The sequence below is a fragment of the Phyllostomus discolor genome, chromosome 1 (genome assembly GCF_004126475.2).
Source record: "Phyllostomus discolor isolate MPI-MPIP mPhyDis1 chromosome 1, mPhyDis1.pri.v3, whole genome shotgun sequence".
Classification (NCBI taxonomy): domain Eukaryota; kingdom Metazoa; phylum Chordata; class Mammalia; order Chiroptera; family Phyllostomidae; genus Phyllostomus; species Phyllostomus discolor.
The window spans coordinates 98,692,353-98,711,894 of NC_040903.2; the positions used below are offsets into that span (position 1 = coordinate 98,692,353).

Sequence of the window (19,542 nt, forward strand, 5' to 3'; positions counted from 1 at the left end):
AAGATATATAAACCAACAGTTTTCAGATATTAGACAACAGACAATGCAGTGATGTGATTATTTTAAGAAGGGACACACATGCAAGATTTGAACTCCATATCCAATCTAATTTTCTGCCTGGGAACAATTTTCAAGTTGCATCTTTGGGCAGACCCCAAAAGAGAGAGAATACTGGGTGAAGAAAAGAGAGACCTGAGTTTGGGCCTGCTGAAGTGGTTAGAATGTCTGGCAAAAGTTCTGTGAGATAGGGGCAGGTCATTGTAAAAGTCAACACTGGTGTTCCTTACATCTTGGGCTGAATACTGTGCTTGCAAAGAGTAGCCTTTGCAAGGCTTGCAGAGAACATTTTGGGGAGCTGCATGAGCTGAACTGAGGTCTCAGATATCACAAAGTAGTGGAGAATTCTGACCAGCCAAGGAGCAGAGTTCTTACTGAACATTCCTCACCATTTACCTCAATAAATGAAAAAATTATAAAATATTTTTGAAAGAATTTAAAGGCAGTCTAAATAAGTAGAAAGTTTTCATCAATTGGAAGACAATATTGTTAAGATGGCAACACTTCCCAAACTAATCTACAGCTTCTACATAATTCAGATCAAAATCCCAGCTGCCTTTTTTGCAAAAATTTAATGTTGTTTTGAAAATTTATATGGAAATGAAAGAAACTCAGAATAGTCAAAGTGGTACTGAAAAAAAAGGACTAACTACTTACATTAGTAGTTAGAATCTTACCGCAAAGCTACAGTAATGGAGACTGTATTTTATCTGCATAAGGATAAAGTACAAATCAATGGAATCGAATTTAGGGTTCAGAAATAAACCTTTATGTTTATGGTTAATTGTTTCTTGACAAGGGTGCCAAGCAATTCAATGGGGAAAGATTTTTTTTTTAAGATTTTATTTATTTATTTTTAGAGAGGGAAGGGAGATAGACAGAGAGAGAGAGAGAGAGAAACATCAATGTGCGGTTGCTGGGGGTTATGGCCTGCAACCCAGGCATGTACCCTGGCTGGGAATCGAACCTGGGACACTTTGGTTCCCAGCCTGCGCTCAATCCACTGAGCTACGCCAGCCAGGGCCGGGAAAGAATTTTTCAACAAGTAATGGAATGATAAATGGATAGCTACATGCAGACAAATGAAGCTGGACCCATATCTCATACCAAATATAAACATTAACTCAAAAAGTGGATCAAAGACAAGTAAGAGCTAAAACTGTAAAGCTCTAAGAAGAAATCATGGACACACACAACAGTATGGTGATTGCCAGAGGGAAAGGGGATGGAAGGAGGGAGGTGAGAGTAAAGGGGGATAAATGGTGATAGAAGAAAACTTGACTTGGGGTGGTGAACACATAATACAATACATAGACCATGTACTGTAGAATTGTATACCTGAAACCTACATAATTTTATTAACCAATGTCATCCCAATAAATTCAATAGCAAATAATGTCAGTGTGATAAGAGAGGAGCCATAAATTCACGCAGACTGAAAATTAAGAGTCAAAATTATATTTATTTGCAGAAAACATGAGCTTTATGAGGAAGATCATAATCTACAAAGAAAACTACTGGAGGTAATAGGTAAAGTTATCAAGGTTTTAAGATATAAGGCCAATATAAAAAAATCAACTCCTTTTTTAAGTAGTAACTAAAATACTAGAATATGTAAACCTGACAGATTTTTGTTTATGTGAAGATATCAGTAGCAATTTGAAAAAAGAGGCCATATATCTGGAGAAGATATTTAGCACATATGAAAATATGTACCAAATTCCTATCAGTAATTAAGATAAAAACAAGAAAAAATAGAATAGAAAAATGGACAACCTATTTGAACAAGCATTTTACACAAGGAAATACCAATGGCCACAAAAAGCATAAAAATAAGACCAATTTTGTTAGTATCAAGAAAATTCAAATTAAGATTACTACAGAATAGTATGTCATACCTCAACATATGCAAACATTGAGAATTTGACAATCTCATTTGGTCAGAGGATATACAGAATTGGAATTTCTTATATACTATTGGTGGAAGAATAAAGTGGTACAACCCCTCTGAAAAAGCTATTTGTTTATATCACGTAAAAATAAACATCCATATACTTTTGACCCAGTGGTCATACTTCTAGATACATACTTACTACTGCACTTGTATACCTGCAATCATGTATCTGAATATAGCAGAAAACATTATCCATCATTAACAGAACTGAAAGTAACTCAAATGTTCATTTACCATAGAATAGAGAAAGACATTGTTATGCTTATTCAATGGACATTATTCACCAGTATAAAAGAATAAACTGTAGAATTACCCAATAACCCAAACTTATAACAAACTTTGGTGATACAAGCAAGTTACAGAGGAAATACAGTATGATGCTTTTTATATAAAGCTAAATAATAAAAATTAATGATATATTGTTTAGTGGTATATGTGTAAATGGTAAAATTATATTTAACAATGCATCAACTTTGTATGTATCAAATATAACAGTTTAAAATATGATTAAGAATGACAAATCCTATCTTATAGATTCAGCTGATTTGCTGTTCTGATCCCCATTTTTTATCAATTAAACCATTTCATCTCTATAACTTTCTCAAACCAATTTCTGAAAGTTTGTTTATATTTATTCATGAATGTTCATTCTGTTCAACATGTAGGGTGGTGTAGGAATATGATTTGATCTCATTCCAAAGAAACTGAGAAATTTTAAAGGCAGCAAAGTCATTTGCCACAAAAATGTTATAATTGGACAAAAAAAGCCTTTTATTAGAGCACCTGTGTTTTAGATGGTATTTTGGTGGAAGCCATGTAAAATGATATATTTACAGATAGCACACCTCTTAAGAAAATTTAAATTGAAAACATATATTAGTGCTACACATAGAGTTGTAGGGAATGAAGAGGAAGTTAAATGTTAACTATTAAATATGTGCCAACACAGAGCACATTATTTGCTATTGCATAAAAATACTAAAAATAATCATATAAGAAAGTAAATTGTCAGACATAAATGGATGAAACCTTGTAATTTTGAGAGCATGGAAAATTTTTGTACTGTGCTTGTGATACATGACATAAGTTACTCCTCTAACTCAAGGCAGACAGTAGAATATGCAGACACTACTTAGGGAAGAAGGAGCATCCTCATTCCTGGTTGCAATACCAGGTATTTTATCACCTGAAATATCCTATAATGAGCTAGAGAAAGTCCTCAACAACTATAGGTTGAATGAATGATTGGATATATATGGGGCTTTTATCCTCCTTTTCTAGTTCTATGATTATTTTTTCCATTGTGAATACATATCTTGAGACATTTAATTTGTAGTTTTTTCTCTCGTCTATGACTTAGATCCCCCTGCCCCGCAATCTGGGGATCAGAGATGATTTGCAGAACATAGTACTAAAGGAAGTGTTATGTGACTGAAATCAAACCACTACAAGTTCACATCAGTATGCGATGTATGTCTCTGATTCAGTAGAATGTAAGAAATCTACTCTGCTTAAAACTAAAAATAATAATTAAAATGATACAAAAATCAACCTGACTGTTAAAGACCAAAGAGAAAACACACCAGGGTAGAGCCACTAAAGCTAGTAATCATCTGCTTTGGGATAGTTAGGCTTCTTAGAACCCAATGTTCTTTTACAAATAAAGCTGAATGTGTCATTCATCCCTCTAAGACAGGAAAATTGAGCAGCATCTATCTTACTGTGCAAGATTCTTTTGAATTAAAGGTTTAAAAATTCAGTTCCATAAAGACATGAAAAGACCCTTTGGCACATTTTGTTAAAGCGTGGTGGTACTTGCAAAAGTAATGGAAACAAATAACTGGGAAAAGCGAGAGATAAAAATAACAAAGATTTGAAAGTAAGAGACTACATAAAAAAATAACTTCTTTTAAATAATTAGATTCTTGGTGCAAATCCACTGATTATCCCAATTACAGTGAGTGACTAACTTCCAGAGAAGCATAGTTAAACAGTATGTCACATGGACGTTGGCTGAATGACTGTGGGGGGTAAAATGTGAAGCAGGGAAATGAGAAGTACCACTCTCCATACATATGCTGGGTTTTGAAAAAGAAATAGGTGGATGTACACATACGGGCAGACAGGCAGACATATATACATTACACATACAGATACCGTGTGTGAGAATAAATAACAGGGTCATCTTCAGAGATCTTTTAAATCCTGAGTAGTAAAACAATCTCAATACTAAAACAGTAGAATAGGCAAAAAACCCATCAGCAGATTGCTCATGGTCCAGCAACCTTTGATCCAGTATAAATGGAAGAATTATCCACAGCCAAAGATCCCCTGGTGTGACTTGTAATTAGATTTATGCTATGATGCAATAAGCTCATTAAGGGATGTTAAATGTGTAAATACAATTTTAAAATCAAAATATCCAAAGATAAAAGTTTAAAAATAGAAAAATAGGCATGGTAAAATGGCGACAGGCAGTATAAAGACAAATGTAATGATCCAGATGAGCAGTGTGCTTAAATCTAGAAATCCTTTGTAGCTTTCCAATCTGATTGTGGTGGGTGGAGAGCAGTCACTTTAAAGTGGTTAGATTTCCATGGGGTTGTAACCCTCCAACAGCAGCCTGCAGTGGGGAGTCTCTGTGAGTGTAATGGCACTGTTGCTTCTGTGTAGCCGCATGTACTGAAAAAATGAAAAAGGCTGTGTTGATTCTTCGGTTTTCCAAGTTAATAAGTAAAAAGTTTTTCCTAGGGTAGTGATTTTTCAACCTTTTGCATCTCATGGCACACATAAACTAATTACTAAAGTTGTGCGGCACACCAAAAAATACACTTTTTGGTGATCTGCCAAAAAACTAGGAACAGCTACTCTTGTGTTGGCTGTTGTCATTTTTTTTTTATTGACAATCTAAGGGAAAATAGGTTAGTGCCTCTGACTTAATACTCAGGTACTGCATGTTTTAAAAATTCTTGCAGCACGCTAGTTGAAAATTGCTACTCTAGGGGAAAGCAGACATCTATGGTTATTGACAAACTCGAGCTTGCAGAACACACAAAACAGAAGGTAGAAAAAGGATTCTTATCTGATTTATACTACTTGAAATCTTGTGGATAATGAACTAAGAGAGGGGTTATAAATACATAATCTACTGTACTTTTGATTGACACATTTTAGAAACCCCATCTTCCAGGGAGGTAGTGAAAAGATTAAATTTACAAGAAAATTTCATAAATTGGTCCTTTGCCACATGAAGTGTACACTGATTTCACAACAGCTCAATGATATCCATTCTCATCCTCAGCACAGAGCAGACCAAAGCAACAAATAATTCATTTAAATAGTGGCCATAGTGGCCATAGCAAATACCTAGCAAAAAGACAATACTCTAATTTGCACTGTTAATTTATACTAGTCCTTAGAACTCAGATTGATAAACTGCTTGTCATCCTGTTGGTAAAAGGTTGAACATTTAAACTTTGATACTGACAGCCTGTGGCTTGAATTGACAGAACGTCATAAAAACACTAGGTTCTGAGGATACTCACTAGAAATCTCGGTAAACCACCAAAATTCCACCATAAACTAGCCAATGGTATGTAATTTTCTCTTGGAAATTGGATTTACAAAAGAAGTAAAAACTTATTAAAAACATGACCACCTTTGCTATATTCAGATCATGTTTATCTCACCACCATTGAATTGGTGGGGATTTAATTGCTGTTTACAGAGGTTTAGCACAAAATTATGTGCTACACTGAAATTTCATAATTTTGCTGTTAGTAATAGCCAGGTAGGTTTTTTTGTTGTTTGATGCATTTCCATGCCTTTATAGCTTTATAATAGCTTATGAGGAACATAAGGTAAATTAGCGACAACATAAATTAATTATTCTTGAAGGATTAATTATTTTTCTATTTAAATTAAATTCCATGGGAAACTTAGTCCTTTCCCTTAGGCATTTATTAATTCATTAATGCATGTATAATTGTTAGATTTGCAGCCAGCAGTTATCTTTAGGTACAAAGAAAAGAAATGGTTATTTCTTATAAAGATCTCACACCTTTTTAAGTCAGAGAGGCATGGCTGAGTGTTAAGTAAAGTCAGTGAGGCTGATAATATTGAAAAATTCAGAGAATTCAGTAGGATCTTTAACAAAGAGAATAGACGTATATATCTTCCCAATTTTTTGCCTCAGAGACGTGGTTCCATTTTGACTTCTTTCATAACATGATAAATTTGTCTTAACAAAAACTATGTGTGCGGGTGTGTGTGTGTGTGTGTGTATACATCAGGTCAATAAAAATTTCAGAAAATGATTTGAGAAAATAATTATAATCATTTATATTCAATTCATATGATGAAGCTTACCTCTCAGAAGAAATATATTCAAAATGTCTCTATAGTCTTAAGAAGTTACAAACATAAATATTTCCCAAATGTTATAAAATCTTTACTTTATGAGAATTTTAATTTAACTAAAAAGGGAAGACATTTATCAAAGTATTAATTTGAGAGACTAGAATTTACATGTAGCCTACCAGTCATAAATGAGAAAGTAGTCCAAAGAAAATGTATACAATATGAAATAATAAACATCAGAAATAAGTACCAATTTAATAAAAAGAATCTGGATATGTAAACAACACATCAATAAAGTATTAGATTTGTTTATATTCATTTTTGGCTAATGGTCTAAAAGCTAAGTTTCTACAAATACTAATCTCCTTAAGAAAATTAACTATTTGCCAACAAAAAAATCATGTTTGGAATTTATTTTACTTTAGTGTTAAGTATCCTTATACAGTCTGTCTTTTTCCAAAATGCTACATAATATTTCTTTTAAATCACATAAATAAATATTTGAAATAAATTAGTTTTATAAAAGAATCATGTAAATAAATATTTGAAACATTTTGAAAGGCAATCATGCAAAGCTCAGACCATGGGAAATGTTGATACTTTAATTTGCTAGTTAATTAAGGTTTTAAGAAGAAACCTCTTTTTATACACCATGTTTTGCAATTAAAGTCTTTTGTCAGCCCTCATTAATTAATCTTCCATAGTAGGCACAGTGTGATGAATATAATTGTGTTTTTCAAGATAGATGACTGTTCAGTGCCTCAGAATCACAAATTCTTGTGCATGTACCATATTCTCTGTAGAACTGTAGGAGAATGAGCCGAACGTATCCCCATCCCAGGGTGTACATAAAGCTTCCTTTTTGGATCCAACCTATTTTCCAAGTTAAAGCCAATAATAGCACATTTTAGGAGGTACATTAAATTAGATATGTACAACATATACACAGAGAACAATTTTTAAAGTTACTTCAATACAATCTTTCTCACAAATTTGTCTTATTTCACCTAGTTTTCTTTCTTCATTTCTTTCTTTCTCTCTCTCTCTCTCTCTTTTTTTTTTTTTGTTTGTTTCTTTCCCACACATTGTGACTTACACATATTCAGGGACAAAAGTAAATTGTTTGCTCCAGCAGGTGTCGGGCTTTCCCAGTGTTCAGATCATGAAGTTTCCCGAAAGGCAGGCTAACAAGAGGCCATGATGCTTACTTCTGTACATAATCCATTTTTTTCCTGAAAATGGACTCTTTCAGCATTTTCCCCTAAATTATACATTTTTAAATAATATTTTCATATTGAAAAATAAGGTATGGAAATATAAAAATTCCTCATTTCATTACCTGGACTAAATACTTGTGCAACTCTAGCATGTTTAATACAATATGTACTTACATATTCAGTAGTCATTTATTGAGCAGAAGTATCAAAGGAGTAAAATAAAAGGGAACTGAAAAAATTGAGATACATAATATACTCTATTAAGTATTAGTTTTCACTACAGTAATACAGGGGATGCATTTATTTCCCAAGGAGATTTAAAAAAGACTCTTTAATGGTATGGTTCTCTTCAGAATTTTAGAACATGGGAGAATATTCCCCTTTGGATGCTGGTAGGCCTGACAATAACTTTGCAAACTGCATCTGCTATAGATCAAATATTTGTGCTCCCATCCAGCTCATATGTTGAGATTTAAATGCCCAGTGTGATAGTGTTTAGAAATGGGTGCTTGGGCATGATTCGGTCATGAGAGCACTCCCGTGTGATGGGATAAATGCCCTTATAAAAGAGACCCTAGAGATTCCCCTCACCTCTTCCACCATAAGAGATTAGAAAAGCTTGGAACCTGGAGAAAGTCCTCACCTCTCCACGTTAGCAACCTGATCTCAGACTTTCAGGTTCCAGAACTGTGAGGAATAAATTTCTGTTGTTCACAAGCCACCCAGTCTGTATTATTTTGTTACAGCAGCCTGAATGAAGTAAGACAACAGAAAAATTTTATTGATCACATTTTTATATCTAAAATCTACTCATAATTCACAGAAATAAGCAGAAAAGTGCATATTCTGAAAGAAGAATTAATTTAAGGTTTTTATAATTTCCAAACATTAATTTTAAAAGTCTGATATTTAAATTTTTCCATTTACATATAGTCTAACAAAGACTCATAGAACTTATAATTTTACATATTATATTAGAAGTCATAGTTAATTTAATTTAAGCCATTACTTGTACATACAGCAAAATATGTAGCTTGTAGAAAAAGAATAAACAAATGAAATTTTAAAAGAAACCAAATTACTAAACTCAGCAAATAAAATATTTATGTTGTTTCTTAGCTAACTTTTATTTTTCTTCTGGCCCTTTTCATTAACTTTTTACCATATTTATGAAGATTCTGTATATAAAATTAAAAATTGGAAACCTCTCTGGGCTAGCCCTGGCTTTTGCCCTATCTCGCTTCTCCCTTTTATTAAAAAGGAAAAGAAAAAGAAAAACAAAACAATAACACCTCCTCAGGAGTGTGCAGATTTCTATATCGCCCAGATTTGTAAATACAATATTGTACAATATTGTAAAATACAATATTCCACAGATTTTAAGACACACATCTCTGAAATCAAAAATATATCTTGAAATCAATGGTATTTTTCAGTATCAGTTAATTTCATTTACATTTTCATTTTTAATATGGAAAAAAGTGATATATAGTAAAAAATCCCTAAGTCTAAGAGATTAAGTAAATCTAAAAATTCTAAAAAATAATGATGACATACTTCCCTTTCTTATGAGCATGTAATATAATGTCACAATAGATAAGTCTGGCCCTGGCCAGGTGGCTCAGTTGGTTGGAGCATCATCCTATATATACCAAAAGGTTGCAGGTTCAATTTCAATCACAGCGTATACCTAGGTTGAGGGTTCTATCCCCAGTCTGAGTACATACTGGAGGCAACTGATCAATGATTCTCTCTTATATCAATGTATCTCTCTCTCTCTCTCAAATCAATGAATATATCCTCAGGTGGGGATTAAAAAATTAGATAAGTCCTACATCCAATGTAATGCATTAATAAAATGATTTAAAGGTTTAAACACCTTAAATTTAACCAATGTCATATGTCAAACCTATTCAATAAAAAAATTAAAAGATCTCTTAATTGGGTGGAGCATGGTAAGAGAAGGTTCTTACAGAAGGTAAGAGTAGAAATGTGGACGAGTTAGGAGACTAGTGGAAAATAAGAGAGGCTAGGAATAGGATGGTGTGATGAAGGTGGAGAACAGCTGAGGAATCTGGAATATATTGGAAAAGGCACCAAGAATAATTCCTGATGAAACAGATCAAGGCTGGAAGGGAAAGAAAAGTGTCAAGAATACATTCAAGGTTTCTAGTTATGAAACTAGCCATTCATTGAGATGGGGAAGATTCAAATCCAAGTTATGTGTGTGCAGGGGTTGGGGTTGTGGGAGAAGTTAAGTAAGCAGCTGATGTGTGCCAATATTTCATTTTACCTCTTATCCTCTCAAGGAAGGCATACTTACCTCCAGTGCAGGCCATGCACCTTGTTATATACTCTCATGAGCTTCATTCAACATCAGCATTTGTTATTACTGTTTTTCCTCCCCATGTCCTTCCTACTGATCTGTAGATTCCATGAGAACAGAACACTGGGAGTTTTTGTTCACTGTTCTACCTTTAGCACAAGCACAGTGCTGGGACAGATTAGGTCCTCAGCAAACACTAGTTCAGTGCATAAATGCATTAATCCTAAATTCTTCTTTTTATCATGGTTAGTCAAAGTGTTTGATCACTGACAAAAACCCTGCTAGACAGAAAACCACATCTAAGGTGTAGCCAGGAGTCACTCCAATGACTCCTAAGTCATTCCTAGCTAAGACTCCTGGCTAAGATGAGAAAGAATACAAGATGAACCAAAATATTACCCCCAAAAAACCCATAGAAAAAAGTATTTATTTAGAATCATTATAAAATTTCAAGAGCAGTAGGGAAAAAATATGTTATTTTCTAAATCTCAAATTATCTCAAATGAGTTAACTCAAATTAACCAAGCTTTATCTTAGAGAAATAAAAATATTTCTTTTGGAAGGATTATTCTTTATATTCACATACTGATCCATAAATTTTATATTCAGTTTGTTAAATATTGTCTGCCTATAAGCCAGAGACTGCGCTGGCACTGGAAACATGTCCCTGTACTCAAGAAGATCACAGGTTTATTATAATACACTTTTGTAGTGCAGTCACAGAAGAATTCAAAGAGAGCTATATGAACAGTTAGAAGAGTCACCTAACAGCCTGGGAAGGCTCCTCAAAGTATTATTATAAGGTGTAAAAATGTAGGTGCTGGGAGAAGAAGACCAAAGAGGGAACAAAAGTAGGTCTAATAAACATCATATTGTGAACCAGAGAACTACAAATTTTAATGACCACAGAAGATGAGGCTGAGGAGGTAAGCAGGAGCCAGAAAAGGATGGCCCTGTGTGACTAACAGGGTAAGAAATCTGGCCTTTATTCTGGAGGCAAAAAAATACCTTCTAAAGGCTCATAAGCAGGGAAATAAACTAGTCATCTTATTTTTCCAGTTGGGTTTAAATACTGTACTTGCTAAAGGCATATAATATAGGAATTGTGAGCTATGTCTCTTAAACCAGCTAGCCTGAATTTGAATCTTTGCCTGAAATGGACTAAGTTACCTTAGTTAAGTTACTTAACCTCTCTATAAAGAAGTATGTGGCTGCTGTGGCTTAGTGCATTGAACATGGGCCTGTGAGCCAAAGGGTCTCCATTTCAATTTCCAGTCAGAGTACCTGTATACATGTAGTCTATACATGTTCTGTTCTGAACATGTTCTGTACTGTACTCTGAACATGTACATGTTCTGTACGTATTCTGTACATGTTCTGAAAAAAAATTTAAAAAATCAGAACAGAACTAGGAACAAATTCCATAAAGTGGTTGCTTTTAGTATTATTATTTGCTAATCAAATGAAAATATGAAGCCTTTTGACCTTAAAAGGCTTCTTTGCATCAACACTGTGTCCATAAAAGAGACTGAAGTTTTCTATAATATTATTATTAATTGCATGTTCTAATTAGCAAGAAGTCTTGAAGACTTGAACCTCATGGAAAGGATTACCAAAAGAAAACCTCAGGCTTGCCCTGGCTGGTGTAGCTCAATGGATTGAGTGCCAGCCTGCAAACCAAAGGGTCACTGGTTGATTCCCAGTCAGGGCACATGCCTGGGTTACAGGCCAGGTCCCCAGTTGTGGGTACATGAGAGGCAACCACACATCGATGTTTCTCTCCCTCTCTTTCTCCCTCCCTTCCCCTCTGTCTAAAAATGAAAGAAAGAGAGAAAGAAAGAGAGAGGAAGGAAGGAAGGAAGGAAGGAAGGAAGGAAGGAAGGAAGGAAGGAACCCCAGGCTCTCCAGCACCTCAGGCTATAGAATCTCTCAGTAGAGTTGGTACTTTTCTCTAGAAATAATTTAATATTATTTTCATGGGAAAATCCATGGAATAAAGTGTAGTTTAGTAGGTTACATCTTTAATAACTTGTTTCCTCTTAACACTACATTTTTAAAAATATGATTTATATGTTGGTGCTTAATTTTTATATAACATATTCCTTGAAAACAGAAATTATTCCTATTTTTAAAACTCTGTATCCCCAGAGATTGGCATAATGTTAGGCATATAGTAAGCAAGGTATAAAGAATGATCAAATAAATAAGGTTTCTCTTCAAAGGTTTTAAAAGTGAGGTTTTTGAATTAAATGACTAGAATTTACTTAATACTAGTATTATTTAGATAAAATCAAAGGCATGGATACATGGAACAGACTGACAGATCTTAGAGAGGAGAGGGTGGGGAGACTAGAAGAGATTAGCCAAAGGGTATATATGCATATATGCATAGCCCATGGAAGCAAATGACAATACAGTGAAAGCTGAGGAGGGTGGAGGGACTGGAACTGAGGTGGAGGGGGGGCAAAAGGAGATGAAATGGGGGACGTCTGTAATGGTGTCAACAAGAAAAAAGGAAAGCAAAATAAAAAACTAGCATTGTTTTAAGTATCAATTATTAGGTTTAATTATGAAACAACTATATGCAACTTTCTATAGGCTATGTAAATTTTAATATTTTAATCTGAATCATCTTCTCTTGATTATATTTCTTATTCAATTGAAAAATCCCTTGAAGACAACATCCCTAAAATTTTTTCAATGATTTCTTGAGTACCTAAGAGTTCTACATGATTGGTTTAAAATATTATAGAGTTTAACAAAATATGGTTAATAGCAATGATCATGTAAGTGACTTAGAAAAGGCTCTCCATAAGTGACATTATTATTTAATAGATCACACTCACTCATCACTAAACATGAGAAAGTTTAATTTATATCTGTTAAAATGTCTATTATAGACAAAAACTACTCACCCAAGTTGAACATTTTGTAATTTGTAGCATTTGTTTCACAGTAAATTGGGATTTTTCCAAATTCCACCAACTACCAGTATATGTTTTGGGTTAAAATTTACTTAAATATTTTTAAATTTTCTATAACCATTGAAATACAATGAATGAAAAATACATAAATATGAATCAATTGGCTTGTATTTTCTCCCAGTGTTTCTTCACCATTAGATCAACAGCAGCTTGGACACAATCTCTTTCACATAGCAGGTGTAAACTACTGTGATTAGCTTGAATTATGTGTTATAGTTAATAAGGGATTTAACTCAAACTCCTAAAGCATTTTTTGATATCATAAAATTATTTTATTATAGGTAAAAGGTATTTGAAAGGTTAGTTCCATAACACTAAACTTTTAGTATTCTAAATACACAGATAAATTAGATGAATAATAAAAGTAAAATATTGACCTGCATTTTTCACAGTTTTTTTGGGTGGGTCCTTTTGAAAGTCTTTAATGATACTCTTTTAAGTTTTGTTTTATAAATTCACTTCAATAATTTAATTCATTGCTCTAACTTCAAATTGAAATCAATTGAAAAACTGGCTTTTCTATCCCTCGCATTCATGATGATGTCACAACTCAATATAACAGCACTAGTAAAATAGGATTTGTTGAGCATCTCTCTCTGAGAGGAATGCATCTAAGCATGGTTTATCAATTTGAATCTTGCATGATTAGCCTGCAAAGTTATATTTTTTTACTTGTACTCCTGATACCACACCTGTATTTTCCATATGAAGAAACTGAAGTTCAGGAAGATCAATTGACTTGCTCAAAGTCATGGGTCTAGATAGTACTAGAGCCAGGGTTCAACCCAGGAGTACATAGCTTGATTTTGATAACAGTATATTTTCCACAATACCAGGTTGTTTCAATTTTTATATCTGTTTACATCCCAACTATATTGATATTTTTTCTTTCATGTTGTGGGTATAGTTCTGAGCAAATCAATATACCCTTGAGTTGAACTAACTACACTAACAGTCACTGTGCTGTTACATTCTTTGTTAGTAACTATCCCAACTAAAAGCACCTCTGCAAGTGACTGACAACTTCAATTAACATAGAACTGCTGACTTCCAGTTAAGATGGTGGCAAGGTAAACATGGCTTGCCTCCTCACACAACCACATCAAAATTACAACTAAATTATAGGACAAACATCAGTCAGAACTGGCAGAAAATGAGTTGAATGGAAGTCTGACAACTATGGAATTAAAGAAACCACATTCATCCAGACTGGTAGGAGGGGCAGAGACACAAAACAGGCTGGTCCCACATACATATGTGGTAGATGAAAATTCGAAAGGGATATCTCAGGAGCAAGAAATCCCAGCCCCATACCAGGTCCCCATCCCAGGGTACCAGTGCCAGGAAAATAAGTCCTCGTATCTTCTGGCTGCAAAATCCAGCAGGGATTGAGCCACTGGAAGAAACTTCTGGAGTCCCTAGCAGTTCCTTTTAAAGAACCCATACACAAACTTACTCAGACTCACAGCCTTTGAGCTCCAGCATGGGGTAGCAGCTTGAAAGGTACTAGTGGCAATCAGGAAATGCCTGGCATCAAGGTGGGAGCCAGGGTCAGCTCTCTCTGAGACAGAAATGTGGGCAGAGCCAAGAGCTAGCAGACAGATGCTGTGTCTGACCCAATTTACATCTGTTAACATTTGCCTTTCCATATGAATGGCTGGTCTTGGCTCAAGCTTCACAACTTCCTAAATCCCTTCAAACAAATAACAGCTGGCTTCAATGAGCCTCCAACCACTGTACCTCTTGCTAAGTGGCCCAAGGCACAACACTAGCAGCAGCCAGCCTAGGTTTACAGTTTGGATTCACCTGGGAATCTCCAAGCCCAGCACAAGTAGCAGCTATCTCAGAAGGCCTAATACCTCAGGCAGGGTGACCCCAGGCAAAACACAGGTGGGCTGACCTTGGCCTGTACCACATGGGAAATGCCAGAGCCTGTGTACCCAGTGGACAGCTACAGAACATGTCAGAGCACCACCATCCCTCCCCTGTACAGCTGATCTTCCACAGAGGGTAGAGGTTGGTGGCCAGTGGTCACATCAATCCTTGCAACTGACTGGCCTGGGTAAATCCCTCCCATAGACCTGCCAACAGCAATGAAGGCTCAACTACAAGAAGAAGTTGTACTCAGACCACACAAAGGGCACACCTGGAGAAGCCAGCTTGAGTGATAAGAGAGCCTGTGCCACTGGGCCTTTTAAGACACCTACTACGTTAGGCCACTCTACCAAGACAGGGCATCATAGCAGCTCTACCTAATACATAGAAACAAACACAGGGATCTGCCAAAATAAGGAGACAAAGAAACATGTCCCAAATGAAAGAACAGATCAAAACTCTAGGAAAAGAACTAAACAAAATGGAAATGAGCAATCTATAAGATGCAGAATTTAAAATATTGGTTGTTAAGAAGGCTCGAGGAACTTAGTGAGGACCAAAACAGCATAAAAAAGATCCAGTCAGAAATGAAGGATACACTAATTGAAATAAAGAACAATTTATACTGAAACAACAGTAGAGTGAATAAACTCAAGAATCAAATCTATGATTTGGAACTTAAGAAAGCAGAACACAACCAATCAGAACAACAAGAAAAAAAGAATCCTCCAAAATTAGGATAGTATAAGGAGCCTCTGGAACAACTTTAAGCATCCCAACATTTGCATCATTGGGGTTCCAGAAGGAGAAGAGAATAAGCAGGATATGGAAAATCTATTTGAAAAAGTAATGAAAGAAAGCATCCCTAAATTGGTGAAGGAAACAGACATGCAAGTCCAAGAAGCAGAGAGAGTCCCAAACAAGATGGATGTAAAGAGGCCCCCTCCAAGACACATCATAATTAAAATGCCAAAAGTTAAACAGAGAATCGTCAAAGCAGCAAGAGAAAAGAAGTTAGTTACCTGCAGGGGACTCCCCATAAGGCTGTCAGCTGGCTTCTCAAAAGAAACTTTGTAGGCTAGAAGGGTTTGGCAAGAAACATTCAAAGTCACGAAAAGCAGGGACCTACAGTGAAGATTGCCTTACCCTGTAAAGCTATCATTTAGAATAGAAGGGCAGGTAAAGAGCTCCCCAAAGAAGAAAAAAAGTAAAGGAGTTCATCATCACTTAACCATTATTATATGAAATGTTAAATGAACTTATTTAAGAAAATAATATCAAAACTACAAGGAATAAAATTTCAATAAATACATACCTGTCAAAAGTTGAATCTAAAAAACAAACTAAGCAAATAACAAGAACAGAGACAGAATTATGGATACAGAGAGCATTTTGATGATGGCCAGATGGGAGGGGGATGTAGGGGAATGGGTGAAGAGGTGAGGGGATTAATAAATACATATAGATACAGAATACCCAGGAGATGTAAAGTACAGTATAGGCTATGGGGTAGCCAAAGAAGTTATATGCATGCCCATGGACATGAACAGTGGTGGGGAATTGCCTGAGGGAATGGGGGTGCTGGGTGGAGGGGGACAAAGGGGGAAAATTGTGACAGCTGTAATGGCAAAATCAATAAAATATAATAAAAAATAAAAATAGAATTGCTGCATTTTGTTTGTTCATCTCTTCCCCATTAGATAAGATAACCTTATCTTCACTGAAATATGGTTTAATTTCACCCTGAACATAAAAATCATTTTCTGGCAGTGAGATAGTTTAACTGTTAGCTTGTAATCTTATAGATCTTATAGTTAGGGAGAAAGAGAAGAAAAGAATGTTTCTTACTTTCCTCTAGTCGTTTCAAAGCTTGACTTTTGATAGCTGGTTCTCTGGCTTTCACTGGTAGCACCTCTGTTGAGATACGTTCCCCGAGGGGATTGAATTCCCAAACTGCCAACTGAGTTTGGAGAAATCACTTGTTGATTCGACTTTCTGGCAAAGCTCTGAAGAAACTTCAGTGTGGAGTTGGAAAGAACCACTGACTGTGCTCCCGGACTGAATTTGATGCTAGATTTGGATTGGGACGGTAGAGTTTGCAGTTTCAACTCCCTTTCTGTCCTCTGTGTGGATGTGAGGGCTGGGCTTCTCTTCCTCTCTGGAGAGGCTCTTGTCTCTGAGGGAAACAGTGCTGATTGTAGAAGACTGTCTTCGGTGGTTCTTCCCTCAGTGGCCATCTCAGCTGACATGATCTGAGTGGTTGGAAGCACTTGGAGACTTTGTGTTTCATTTAAAGGAGGTGAAGCAGAGGTCATGTTCTTCTGAGAGTTTTCACCCTCAGATGTAGTCCAAGCCTGTGTAGTGTCACTAAGCCCAAAGCCCCCACTCCATATACTAGAAAGCAGGACAAATAGCCTTGCTCCCTTCATCTCAGTAGTTTGAAGCAAGAAAACTCATGTAAAATTGGGGATTTAAGTCCTTCTAGCCTTTTCAATAGCTGCTTCCACACGGAATATGCTAAGACAGAGCTCTGCTAATGAGATGTGTAGAGGAAACAGGTTTCTGTGTTTTGCAGTGGACTCAGGAAGTCTGATTTCCTGTTACTGTAGGTTTGTTGTGATCTGTGACCTCTGGTAGGATGGATCTATGGAAGCACTGACGGGTCTCTCACGAGGCTAAGGGTAAATGGGAAAACATAGGTGATTGTTATCAGGAAAACCCATGAGAAAAACATGAAGTAAGTTTGCTTCCCTAGGTACACTCATGTTTCATATGTTGCTGATTTGGAAGAGGAACTTCATGTTGATGATGGGGAGTATGGAATTTGTTTGGATGAACTGAATGAAAGAGTTTAACATTTTGTTCTGCTACGCAAGGAAATTGAGAAAAAAAAATTGTGACACTTCTTTTCCACTGTGCCCCACCAACAGAGCCACATTGTATTCAAGTGCTTGTACACATGCTCACACATAGATAGAACTCATTTGCAGTGTCCCCACCCTTTTTCACATCACAGGCTGAATTACTGAAAAAAATATTAAACCCTATTTTTATAAATACACTTCAGCTATACTGTTACTTGAAGTTAATCTTGATCATAAGTAATAAAAAGGAAGAGCATAAATAATTGAATTATATGGGTATACAAGGAATTCACTTTAAATTTGCTCTCAGAACTTTTACCATAACTAATTAATGGAATGAATAATCAGAATTTTACTTCCTTTGCTTTCTAATTCTGATCTTCTAGTGGTTGGGGGTAATTAATGTTTTTACCACTAAGGATGTATGAAGAAAATGTGAAGTCACAGGAAAATTACATTAAAATGGGATTTTATATAATGCTTTTGTGCTTTTACTGCAGTACAAAAGTATACTAGCTATCACTAATGGAAAACTAAATTGATCAAATGCTTTTCTATGGCTGTTTTTCTAGTAGATACACTTTATGGGATTTATGATTTCACTACTCTAGCAAATCTCTGATTCTCAGACTTCAATTGAACTCTCTCATCCATAAAAAGTTCTAAACCCTAAGCTGGCTTCATCAAAGCACTCTCTTTGGTACTAAGATTATGAAGGAAAGCAAGAATATTCTTGGCTTTCAATTTGCTTATGTTCTATTATATGTTATCTGCAAACTAAATCCATATCTTATTAATCCTCCTGTCAACCTCTGTGTCAGGTGTTGGAAACTTGCTAAATATTCAGTCATATAACATTTGCTTTCAGAATTGGAAAATGTGAAACCTAGTACCTGTTTGGTTATGCATTATTGCTGACATATATCGAACTTTTATTCCTAATCCTACATACAGGACACCAGGATTTGCAATAAGGCATTTTTTTAATAAATTACCAAGTACTTGGTTATAGTCCTTTTTTTCTTCTTAATCTTCCTCATTCATTCCTATGAGTACATTGTTGACACATTAGAGAGTATGTTATATAGGGTTATTAAAACTAAGACACATTAACCAGCCACAACTGCAATTGAATTTGATATGGAGAACAAAGCATCTGCTTCTCAGATATCCCACAGAACAATCTCACAAACCTCTCATTAGTAAGAGAGCAAAAACATCCAGGAAAGACAATCCAGGCAGCAATTAGTTACTAAAAAGAGCAAAAAACTGCACAATTTTCAAAGCACAAATGTAGTTTTTAGTACTGAGAAAAAGACATGACCGCTTCTTTGTCTGGAAAACACACAGGCAACTACCTTTAGCTTAGAGCAGAATAGTAATTGGGAAAAACCCAAGTCAAATTTTTCTATTTAAAGGTGTACATTTTAAGTCCATTTCCTTAGATTTAGTAAAAGTAAATGAATATGCTCTCCAGAAATTTTACAAAGCAAGCATAATAATGGCACATATATGTCTTAAAGAAAAATATCTTGGTCCTGTTGAGGACAAGTGAATTTTAGTGGTAAAGGGTCACTCTAGATCTGCAACTTATAGTAAATAGCCCTCGATGGTAATACAAACTGAACTGAGCTAAGTAATTCATTTCACCTTTTATAAGGTATTGACCAATAATGACTTTTGGTTACCCTCATCCTAGCTTCCAAAGACCTTCTGATCAAAAGGTCAAAGGCACTGTATCTCATTTTCAGTCCACTCAGTCATCTTGTACTGTAACTCTCCAGAGAATTCCCAGTTCATTTGATGGTTTTCGCTGTATGGATTATCCCTTAATTGAAGACATAAACTGGTCAGTACTCCAGATGCCCTCCGAGGCCTAATCTTACATGCTGCTTTCTGAAACTCA

The 19,542-nt window shown here is 35.4% G+C and overlaps 1 protein-coding gene across 1 annotated transcript in view; it reads right to left on the minus strand.

Moving 5' to 3' along the window:
• MMRN1 (multimerin 1) overlaps nucleotides 1-17,570 on the minus strand; it is a 64,179-nt gene extending 46,609 nt beyond the window's left edge. Inside the window, exon 1 of the mRNA XM_036026447.1 lies at nucleotides 16,621-17,570. Coding sequence (XP_035882340.1) covers nucleotides 16,621-17,201 — 581 coding nt within the window. The 5' untranslated portion in view covers nucleotides 17,202-17,570. The remainder of the gene's footprint in view (nucleotides 1-16,620) is intronic.
• Between the last annotated feature and the right edge of the window lie 1,972 nt (nucleotides 17,571-19,542).